Source organism: Aythya marila (genome assembly GCF_965140915.1).
Source record: "Aythya marila genome assembly, chromosome: 31".
NCBI lineage: Eukaryota > Metazoa > Chordata > Aves > Anseriformes > Anatidae > Aythya > Aythya marila.
In genome coordinates, this window is record NC_139072.1 from 1,374,254 (window position 1) to 1,385,917 (window position 11,664).

At 57.6% G+C, this 11,664-nt stretch overlaps 2 protein-coding genes across 2 annotated transcripts in view; both read right to left on the reverse strand.

The window, feature by feature from the left end:
- Nucleotides 1-1,977: 1,977 nt before the first annotated feature.
- On the reverse strand, nucleotides 1,978-11,451 carry LOC309888987 (syntaxin-4-like; the record flags this gene model as incomplete). Its single annotated transcript, XM_082781647.1, has 11 exons — nucleotides 1,978-2,338; nucleotides 2,955-3,053; nucleotides 3,302-3,412; nucleotides 4,320-4,457; nucleotides 5,355-5,431; nucleotides 6,191-6,299; nucleotides 8,483-8,553; nucleotides 8,653-8,727; nucleotides 9,672-9,771; nucleotides 10,834-10,926; nucleotides 11,428-11,451. 10 exons carry the CDS (start codon nucleotides 11,449-11,451, stop codon nucleotides 2,970-2,972), a joined length of 882 nt encoding a protein of 293 aa, XP_082637773.1. The 3' UTR covers nucleotides 1,978-2,338; nucleotides 2,955-2,969.
- Nucleotides 11,452-11,513: 62 nt separating this feature from the next.
- The window catches only part of LOC309888988 (integrin alpha-D-like), a gene marked incomplete at both ends in the record, with an annotated part of 20,076 nt that continues 19,925 nt past the window's right edge, over nucleotides 11,514-11,664 (reverse strand). Inside the window, one exon of the mRNA XM_082781648.1 lies at nucleotides 11,514-11,574. Within this exon, the coding sequence (XP_082637774.1) occupies nucleotides 11,514-11,574 (61 nt within the window). The remainder of the gene's footprint in view (nucleotides 11,575-11,664) is intronic.

Here is an 11,664-nt window from a genome sequence, read left to right on the forward strand (position 1 = left end):
GACAGAAAGGACAAGGAGGATATGGAAAGGAAAGATGTGGAGGCCATGGAGGCCATGGAAGAGGAGGACATGGAGGACGTGGAGGTCAAGGAAAAGGAGGACACAGAGGACATGGAGGTCAAGGAAAAGGAGGACACGGAGGCCATAGAAGACATGGAAAAGAAAGATGTGAAGGACGTGGAGGCCATGGAAAAGGAGGATGTGGAAAAGGAGGACATGGAGGATGTGGAGGACATCAAAAAGGAGAACATGGAGGAGGTGGAGGCCATGGAAAAGGAGGACACGGAGGCCATGGAAGATGTGGAAAAGGAGGACATGGAGGATGTGGAGGCCATGGAAAAAGAGGCCGTGGAGGCCATGGAAAAGGAGAACATGGAGGAGGTGGAGGCCATGGAAAAGAAGGATGTAGAGGACGTGGAGGCCATGGAAAAGGAGAACATGGAGGACGTGGAAGATGTGGAAAAAGAGGACGTGGAGGCCATGGAGGCCATGGAAAAGGAGGACATGGAGGCCACAGAAGACATGGAAAAGGAGAACATGGAGGCCATGGAGGTCAAGGAAAAGGAGGCCATGGAAGATGTGGAGGCCATGGAAAAAGAGGACGTGGAGGCCATGGAAAAGGAGGACACGGAGGCCATGGAAGACGTGGAAAAAGAGGATGTGGAGGACGTGGAGGACATCAAAAGGAGAACATGGAGGAGGTGGAGGCCATGGAAAAAGAGGCCACAGAGGATGTAGAGGCCATGGAAAAGGAGGACATGGAGGACATGAAGGACATCAAAAAGGAGGCTGTGGAGGCCATGGAGGCCATGGAAAAGGAGAACACAAAGGACACAGAGGCCATGAAAAGGAGGACATGGAGGCCATGGAAGACATGGAAAAGGAGGACATGGAGGATGTAGAGGCCATGGAAAAGGAGGATGTGGAGGCCATGGAAGACATCAAAAAGGAGGCCGTGGAGGCCATGGAAAAGGAGGCCACGGAGGCCATGGAAGACATGGAAAAAGAGGATGTAGAGGACGTGGAGGACATCAAAAGGAGGCCATGGAGGAGGTGGAGGCCATGGAAAAGGAGGACACAAAGGACACGGAGGCCATGGAAAAGGAGGATGTGGAGGCCATGGAAGACATCAAAAAGGAGGCCATGGAGGCCATGGAAAAGGAGGACACGGAGGCCATGGAAGACATGGAAAAAGAGGATGTGGAGGACGTGGAGGACATCAAAAGGAGGCCATGGAGGCCATGGAAAAGGAGGACATGGAGGACGTGGAGGCCATGGAAAAGGAGGACACGGAGGCCATGGAAGACATGGAAAAAGAGGATGTGGAGGACATGGAGGACATCAAAAGGAGAACATGGAGGAGGTGGAAGATGTGGAAAAGGAGGACATGGAGGCCATAGAAGACATGGAAAAAGAGGCCATGGAGGATGTGGAGGCCATGGAAAAGGAGGACACAGAGGATGTAGAGGCCATGGAAAAGGAGGCCATGGAGGCCATGGAAAAGGAGGACACGGAGGACATGGAGGACATCAAAAAGGAGGCCGTGGAGGCCCTGGAGGCCATGGAAAAGGAGGCCACCAAGCACCCGGAGGCCGTGGAGGCCGTGGAGGCCGCGCAGCTCCCTCCGTACTCACCCGCAGCCGCCTCTCCTTGTGGCCGAGCCGGGGGGGTGGAGGCCCCCTTACGTCCTCCCCCCCCCATCACGGTGGCTTCACAGCCCCTCCCCGCCCCCCCCCCTCGGTGGGCGAAGCCCCTCGGCGCCCCCCCCGCTTAAAAAAATTATGAAATTAACCAAAAATACCCCAAAAACCCCAAAGTTCCCGGCAGCGATGACTCACGCCCTGGGGGGGGGGGGTGACATTTGTGTCACCTCCCCGCGGGGTGACACAGGATGTGGGTCACACCGGGGGGGGACAACATCAAAGGGGGGGGGTGGCGAGGACACGAGGCGAAAATTTGGGGTGAAAAGTGCTTTATTTGGGGGTTCTCGTCCCCTTTTTTTTTTCCCCTTCCCCTTTTTGAGGGCTGGGGGGGGGGGGATTTTGGGGACACTGGGGGGGGGGATTTGGGGACACGGGGGGGTCCTTGGGGACACTTTGGGGGGGGGTTTGGGGACATTTTGGGGACGTTTTGGGACTTTTTGGGGCTGGGGGGGGGGCAGGAGGTAGCTCGGAGCAAGATGGCGGCGTGGTCGTGGGGCGCCCCCCCCCCCAATTAAAGGGACAGGAAGTGACGTCAGTCGAGGCAGGAAGTGGGCCCCGCCCCCCCTCTCCAGGGGGCGGGGCCAAGGCACCGGTGGGGGTAGTGTGAGCCAATGGCGGCCGGCGGTGGGCGGGGCCTGGGGAGGAAGTGACGTCAGTGGGCTGGGGGGCAGTAGGAGGGGTGGCCCAGTGCCTCCCAGTTTAACCCAGTTCATCCCAGTTCAGTCCAGTTCATCCCCCTAGACCCTCCCAGTCACCCCCAGTTCATCCCAGTGCCTCCCAGTTTAACCCAGTTCATCCCAGTTCACCCCCCTAGACCCTCCCAGTCAGCCCCAGTTCATCCCAGTTACCCCCAGTTCATCCCAGTGCCTCCCAGTTCATCCCAGTTCATCCCCCTAGACCCTCCCAGTCACCCCCAGTTCATCCCAGTTCCCCCCAATTCATCCCATTCCCTCCCAGTTGCCCCCAGCGCCCCTCCCAGTCAGTCCCAGTTCATCCCAGTCCCCCCCAGTTGTTCACAGTGCTCCTCCCAGTGCCTCCCAGTTCCTCCCAGTGCCCCCCAGTTGCCCACAGCACCCCAGTGCATCCCAGTTCCTCCCAGTCACTCCCAGTTCACCCCAGTGTCCCCCAGTTGCCCACAGCGCCCCTCCCAGTGCCTCCCAGTTCCCCCCAGTGCCTCCCAGTTCACCCCAGTGTCCCCCAGTTGCCCACAGCGCCCCTCCCAGTGCCTCCCAGTGCTCCCAGTGCCCTCACCAGTCGGTCCCAGTGCTACCCAGTGGCCGCGGTGGCGGCGATGATGGCGGCGACGATGAGGACGGTGACGAGGACGCAGGCGGCCACCAGCAGCTTCTTCTGCGGGGGGACAGAGGGGACGGGTTGGGGACAGGCCAGCACCCTTGGGTGCCACCACCCTTGGGTGCCACCAACCCGATGACGTCAACCCCAAGTGACATCAACCCAATGTCACCAAGTGCCACCAAGCCAAGTGCCGCCACCCTTGGGTGCCACCAACCCAATGACGTCAACCCAAGTGCCACCACCCTTGGGTGCCACCACCCTTGGGTGCCACCCGTGTCCCCTCCCCCCCCCGGTGTCCCCACCCGCCGCGCCCCGCGCTGGTGCTCCCGCGCCGTCCCCAGGTGCTGGTGGCCCTTGCGCACGCAGGTCCCCGACTCCAGGATGTTCTTCTCGATGCGGTCGATCACCTCCCCCTGCGCACCAGTATAAACCAGTATAAACCAGTACGAACCAGTATGAACCAGTATAGACCAGTATAGACCAGTAGGAGCCAATATAAAACTGATTATGAACCAGTATGGACCAGTATCAGCTACAAGCATGTGCCATTAGGCATCAGTATGGATGAACATGAACCAGTATGGACCAGTATAAACCAGTATGAACCAGTATGAACCAGTACGGACCAGTATAGACCAGTATAGACCAGTAGGAGCCAATATAAAACCAATTATGAACCAGTATGGACCATTATCAGCTAGAAGCATGGGCCATTAGGCATCAGTATGGATGAGCATGAACCAGTATAGACCAGTATGAACCAGTACAAACCAGTACAGACCAGTATAAACCAGTGCAGACTGATAGGAACCAATATAAAACCAATATAAACCAGTACGGAGCAGTGTGGGTCGGTACGGACCAGTATGAACCACCAGTATGAGCCAGTAGGCACCACTGTGGACCAGTATAAACCAGTATGGACCAGTATACACCAGTACGGACCAGTAGGCACCAGTACAGCTGCCCAGGACACTGCTGTACCCTCCCAGTCCCTCCCAGTGCCCCCCAGTCCCTTCCCAGTATGGACCAGTAACCCCCAATTCCCTCTCAGTCTCCTTCTAGTCCCTCCCAGTGCCCCCTAGTCTGTCCCAACCCCGTCCCAGTCCCTCCCAGTGCCCCCCAATCCCCTCCCAGTCCCTCCCAGTGCCTCCCAGTCCCCACCAGTTCCCTCCCAGTGCCCCCCTATTCCATTCTAACACCCCCCAGTTCCCTCCCAGTCCCTCCCAGTGCCTCCCAATCCCCTCCCAGCCCCTCCCACTCCCTCCCCAGCCCCTCCCAGTGCCCTCCCAGTCCCTCCCAGTGCTCCCAGTTCCCCACCTGCCCCTCGACGGTGGTCCCCAGTAGCATGAAGAGCTCTCCCAGTTCACGCAGGCCCCGCTCCAGTCGCAGCAGCTCCTGGTGCCGCGCCGTCACCTCGTCCAGCGCCGCCCGCGTCGCCCGCGCCGCCCCCAGCACCTGCGCCAGCACCCATGGGTGCCCCCTGACACCCATGGGTGCCCCCGACCCCCACCCGGACCCCCCGACGCCCATGGGTGCCCCCCGACGCCCAGGGGTGGCCCACGAGACCCAGGGGTGCGCCCGTTGTCCCGGTGTCTGCGTGGTTGTGGGGGTGGGGAGGGGCACCCATGGGTGCTGCTGGGCACCCATGGGTGCTATAGGAAAACTAGGGGACCCTCAGATGTGTATGGGTGCTACTGGGCACCCATGGGTGCTACTGGGAAGCTATAGGGCCTTCAGATGTGTATGGGTGGTATTGGGCACCCATGGGTGCTATTGGGAAGCTGTGGGGCCTTCGGATGTGTATGGGTGCTACTGGACCCCCATAGGTGCTACTGGGCACCCATGGGTGCTATAGGAAAACTAGGGGACCCTCAGATGTGTACGGGTGCTACTGGGCACCTATGGGTGCTACTGGGAAGGCGTGGAACCTCTGGGCACCCATGGGTGCTATAGGGCAGCTAGGGGACCTTTGAATGTGTATGGGTGCTACGGGGCACCTATGGGTGCTGTGGGACACCTATGGATGCTATAGGACACCTATGGGTGCTATTGGGCACCTATGGGTGCTACTGGAGCTCTACAGGACCTTGAGGGACCTATGGGTGCTGCAGGACACCTATGGGTGCTATAAGACACCTATGAGTGCTATGGGACACCTATGGGTGCTATAGGACACCCATGGGTGCTATAGGGCATCCTTGGCCCCTTTGGGTCCCTATGGGTGCCGCCGGCTACCTATGGCACCCATGGGTGCTGCGGGGGACCTATGGGTGCTGGGGGGGATCGGTGGGATCTGTGCCCCCCCCAAGGACCCCCTCCCCCCCCCCCAGCACCCATGGGTGCCCCCCTCACGTTGGAGACGAAGACTTCGCTCTGCCCCGTCTCCAGCATCTCCTCCAGCTCCTCGTCCGTCACCGCCGAGTTGCCAGCTGGGGGGGGGGGCACAGAAATTAGGGGGGGTCCCCAAAAATTGGGGGGGGTCCCAAAATCGGGGGGGGCCCCAAAATTGAGGGGGGGGTCCCAAATATTATGGAGGGGGTCCCAAAAGTGAGGGGGGGGTCACAGTTATTAAGGGGGGGGTCCCAAAAACTACCAGGAGGGTCCCGGAAATTAATGGGGGGGGTCCCAAATATTAGAGGGGGTCCCAAAAATTAATGGGGGGGTCCCAGTTATTAATGGGGGGGTCCCAATTATTAGGGGGGGTCCCAAATATTAATGGGGGGGTCCCAAATATTAGGCGGAGGTCCCAAAATTAATGGGGGGGGTCTCAAAAATTAATGGGGGGGTCCCAAAAATTAATGGGGGGGTCCCAAATATTAGGGAGGGGATCCCAGACATTAAGGGGGGGGTCTCAAAAATTAATGGGGGGGTCCCAAAATTAATGGAGGGGTTCCAAATGATTAACGGGGTGTCCCAAATATTAATGGGGGGGGTCCCAAAAATTAATGGGGGGGTCCCAAATATTAGAGGGAGGTCCCAAAATTAATGGGGGGGGTCCCAAATATTAATGGGGGGGTCCCAATTATTAACGGGGGGGTCCAAGCAGCAGGTGGGGGCCACCCAATTCCACCCTCACCCCCCCAACCCCTTTCCCGCCACCCCCCCCAGAGCCCCCCAGGGATTTTGGGGGACCCCCCACCCCATATTATTTTTTTTTGGGGGGGGGGGGGTCCCGGGGGGGCACCCACTGATCTGCAGCTGGCGTCGGACCCGCTCGAGGCTGCGCTGGCGGTAGCGGGCCTGGGCCGCGTGGCAGCGCCCCGTCAGCTCCAGGAACTGCTGGGACAGCACCCCGTGCTGGGGGGGGGGACAAAAAATTTGGGGCATGAGGCTTGGACCCCCCCCGAAAACCCCAAAAAGCAGCAGGGGTCCCAAAACCCCCATTAGGTACCCCAAAATCCCGCTCGGCGGGACCAAAAACCCACTGTGAGGGCCCAAAATCCCACTGCGAAGGCTCAAAAAACACTTACAGGATCCCAAAATCCCACTTGGGAACCCAAAATCCTATTTGGGGACCCCAAAACATCCCACAGGAAGCCCAAATCCTATTTGGGAACCCTAAAACCCCACTTGGGAACCCCAAATCCTATTTGGGGACCTCAAAATCCCACACTGAGACCCCAAAATCCCACTTTGGGGCCCTGAAATGCCACTTCGAAACCCCAAAATCCCACTTGCGATCCCAAAATCCCACTTGGGGACCCCAAAATCCTAATTAGGAACCCCAAAATCCCACTTGGGGACCCCAAAATCCTAATTGGGAACCCCAAAACCCCCCTCGGGGCCCCCAAAATCCCACTCCCAGGGCCCTAAAACTCAGCTCCAGAAACTGCTGGGACAGCACCCCGTGCTGGGGGGGGGACAAAAAATTGGGGGCATGAGGCTTGGACCCCCCCCAAAAACCCCAAAAAGCAGCAGGGGTCCCAAAACCCCCATTAGGTACCCCAAAATCCCGCTCGGCGGGACCAAAAACCCACTGTGAGGGCCCAAAATCCCACTGTGAAGGCTCAAAAAACACTTACAGGATCCCAAAATCCCACTTGGGGACCCCAAAATCCTATTTGGGGACCCCAAAACATCCCACAGGAACCCCAAATCCTATTTGGGAACCCTAAAACCCCACTTGGGAACCCCAAATCCTATTTGGGGACCTCAAAATCCCACACTGAGACCCCAAAATCCCACTTTGGGGCCCTGAAATGCCACTTCGAAACCCCAAAATCCCACTTAAAATCCCAAAATCCCACTTGGGGACCCCAAAATCCTAATTAGGAACCCCAAAATCCCACTTGGGGACCCCAAAATCCTAATTGGGATCCCCAAAATCCCACTTGGGAACCCGAAAACCCCACTCTGAGGGCTCAAAATCCCACTGTGAAGGCCCAAAACCCATGTATAGAACCCCAAAATCCCACTCAGAAACCCCTAAAATCCACTTATAGGATCCCAAAATCCTATTTGGGAACCCAAAATCCTAATTGGGGACCTCAAAATCCTAATTGGGAACCCCAAAATCCCAAACTGAGGGCCCAAAATCCTACTGTGAAGGCCCAAAAACCACTTACAAGATCCCAAAATTCCACTAAGGAACCCCAAAATCCCACTCAGAACCCCCTAAAATCCACTTATAGGATCCCAAAATCCTATTTGCGAACCCAAAATCCTAATTGGGAACCTCAAAATCCTAATTGGGAACCCCAAAATCCCCTTTGAAGACCCCAAAATCCCACTCAGAGGGCCCAAAATCCCACTGAGGGCCCAAAACCTCCCATGGAACCCAAAATCCTACTTGGGAACCCCAAAATCCCACGTGGGAACCCCAAATCCTACCTGGGGACCCCAAAAACCTCCCACGGGACCCCAAAATCCCATTTTGTCCCCCCCAAATCCCATTTGGGGACCCCAAAATCCCCTTTAACCTCCCCAAAATCCCACTGGGAGACCCCAAAACCCCTACAGGGACCCCAAAACCCCACCTGGATCCCCTAACCGCCCCCAAAACCCCCCTTTTTCCCCCCAAATCCCCTTATAACCCCCCCAACTCCCCCCTCAACCCCCCCACATCACCCCCAGGCCCCCAAAAAACCCCCAAACCCCCCAAATTTCACCAAATCCCCCTTAAACCCCCCAACCCCCCTTTTCCCCCCCAAATCCCCTCTTTTACCTCCTAAAACCCTACTTTTTCCCCAAAAAACTCCCCTTTTTCCCCCCAAATCCCCTTTTAACCCCCCCAACTCCCCCCTCATCCCCCCCACATCACCCCCCAGGCCCCCAAAAAACCCCAAAACCCCCCAAATTTCACCAAATCCCCCAAACCCCCTTTTCCTCCCCAAATCCCCCTTTCCCCCCCAAAACCCCCCTTTTTTCCCCAAAAATCCCCTTTTAACCCCCCCAAACTCCCCCCTCAACCCCCCCACATCACCCCCCAGGCCTCCAAAAACCCCCAAAACCCCCCAAATTTCACCAAATCCCCCCCGAACCTGCGTGCGCTTCACCCTGGCCCCGATGGTGTTGCGGTTCTCGTCCTCCTCCTCCTTCCCCGGCTCCAACCCTATAGAAATTTTTTGGGGGGGGGTCAAATCTTTCCGGGGGGGTTGGGGGTCCTATAGGGTGCTGGGGGGGGTGACCCTATAGATTTTTGGGGTCTCGCCTTTCAGGCGGGCGCCGATGTCCCGGGTCAGCTGCTGGATCTCCTCGCGCAGCGCCTGCAGGTCCCGCTTCAGCCCTGGGGGGGGGGCACAAAAAACCCTCAAAGACCCCCCCCTAAATACCCTTCCCCTATAGCTTGACCCTTCCCCTATAGGCTCGCCCCTTCCCCTATAGGTTTGCCCCTTCCCCTATAGGTTCGCGCCCTCCCCTATAGGCTGCCCCCCCCCCAAATGCCTTTACCTCCTCCCCAAACCTCCTCGTGCCCTCCCCCAGGTAGCCCCCAGCCCCTATAGACCCCCCAAGTCCCTATAGACCCCCTATAGACCCCCTGAGCCCCTATAGAACCCTATAGGCCCTCAGAGCCCCTAGAGACCCGCCCCGAGCCCCTATAGGCTCCCCTATAGCCCCCCCTATAGGCAACTGGAAGCCCTACAGCCCCCCCATAGCCTCCTACAGAACTCCCCCTATAGCCCCTATAGCCCCTCTACAGACCCTATAGATCCCCCTAGAGTTCCCTATAGCCCCCCATAGCCTCTATAGACCCCCCCTTATAGACCCTACAGACCCTGCATAGCCCCCATAGACCTCCCTGTAGCCCCCCATAGTCCCTATAGACGCCCCCTATAATCCCTATAGCCCCCCATAGACCCTATAGAACCCCCATAGCCCCCATAGACCCCCCTAAAGCCCATATAGACCCCCTATAGCCCCTGTAGATCCCCTATAGATCCCCTATATCCCCCCTATAGCCCCTATAGACCCCCCTATAGCCCCCCCAAATGGACCCTATAGCCCCCTATAGCCCCTATAGAACCCCCTATAGCCCCAATAGATCCCCTAAATCCCCTGTAGACACCCCCTATAGGCCCCATACCCCCCCTGTAGGAACCTCCAGCCCCCCTAAAGCCCCCCATAGCCCCTATAGCCCCCCCCATGGACCCTATAGACCCCCTATAGCCCCCTATAGCCCCCCCTATAGCCCCCTATAGCGCCCCCTATAGCCCCCATAGGTCCCCCCACCGTCGTCGGGCAGGGGGGTGCCGAGCACGGCCTCCTGCTGCTGCTCCAGGGCCCCCAATTTCTCCTCCAGCGCCCGCAGCGCCGCCCGCACGGCCCGGGCCTGCATAATTATATGCAAATTAGATGCTAATTAGCCATGTAATTACATGTTAATGAGATGTAAATGAGATGCGGGGGCGGAGCCTGTAGGCATGGCCCGGAACATGACAGCTTTGTGTGCCCCCCCGTGCTCTAAAACAGGTATGGACCCAAACATTTCATCAATATATGCAAATTAGATGTTAATTAGGCGATGATTAGGTGATTGGGTTTGCAAACAACCGGTGGTTGTACGCTAATTATATGCAAATTGTGTAGGAAGTGGGAGGGATCGAGCATTGCCCCTTCTGTTGTGCACTCCCTGGCTGTAAAAATGCAACAAACATGCTAATTACATGCTAAAATATGCTAATTAGCACCCAAGGACATATTAAAGGGCATTGTCTGTGTGATCAGATATGCAAATGAGATGCAAACTGCATGCAAAATTAAACAGGGGGTCTGGTACCTGCAGGTCACGCTTCTATCTGACATATATGATATGCTAATGAGATATTAGGACACGTTAATTAGGTTCTGAGGGAAATTAGCATACTGATCATATGCAAATCAGGGTGATATAAGTCTACAGGATGTAATTAATTAAATTTCATGTAATTAAGCATCTTCCACCCTGCTGTATGGCCATAATCCCTACCCAAAACCCAACTACCAGCTAATGTATGTTAATCATATGCTAATTAGACATCAGAACATGCTAACTGTTATGCTAATTATATGTTAATTAGATGCTAATTAGATGGTGCTAATTAGGCCCAGGGGATCCACGTTTCCTTACCCACCCCCCATTCTTCCCCACCCCCATGCCCATAAATGGCCCTGACACCTCAAAGCCACGCCCCCGTGCTTTAATCACATGCAAATTAGATTCAAATTATGCAAACCATATGCTAATTAGGAAGATGACGTCACTTTGGGGTCTGGAACCCCCCCCCCTCTACCCCCTTTACCCACCTCCCACCCCCCCAAATATTCTCCCTAATGACGCAATGGGGGCATACATAAATTTTATGCAGATTTATGCAGATTTATGCAAATTAGGTGTGAAATAAGCCCCGCCCACCTGAAGGAGGGTTTCGGTGCCGGGGGGGTCCGGGGGCTGGGGCCCCCCCACCAGGGCCACGCGTTCGTCCTCGTCGTCGCTGGGGACATCGTCCTGGGGGGGGGGGGGAAGGTGGAAATTTGGGGGGGTTTTGGGGGTTTTTGGGGTCCTGGGGGGGTCTTGGGGTTGGGGGGGGCTTGGGGACCTTTTTGGGGGGGTCTTGAGGGGGTTTTTGGGGTCCTGGGGGGGTCGTGGGGGATTTGGGGGGGGTCTTAGGGACATTTAGGGGGGTCTTTGGGGTTTTTGGGATCCTGGGGGGGGTCTTGGGGTTGGGGGGGGGGTTGGGGGGGGCTTGGGGACATTTGGGGGGTCTTGGGGTCTTGGGGGAGGTTCTTGAGGGGGTTTTGGGGTCCTGAGGGGTCTTGGGGACATTTGGGGGGGTCCTTGGGGACTTTGGGGGGGTCCTGGGGACATTTGGGGGGATTTTGGGGTCCTGGGGGGGGTCTTGGGGGGGTCTTGGGACCTTTTAGGGGGGCTTTGGGGCCATGGGGGGGAATTGGGGGACACGGGGGGGGTCTTGGGGTCCTGGGGGGGCACTGGGGGGGTCTTGGGGACATTTGGGGGGGGTGCTGGAGACATTTGGGGGGGTCTTGGGGACTTTGGGGGGGTCCCGGGGCCATTTTGGGGGGGGGCGGAACCCCCTAGTTATTTCCGGGGGGGGGGCGGAACCCCGCGGCGGGGCCCCGGGGGGAACCCGGCGGCCTTAGGGGGGGACACCAAGGGCGCGGTGCGCCCCCGAAACGCGCCCCCCCCCCCCCCTCTTCCCCCTCCCTCCCCCCCCCCCCCCCCACC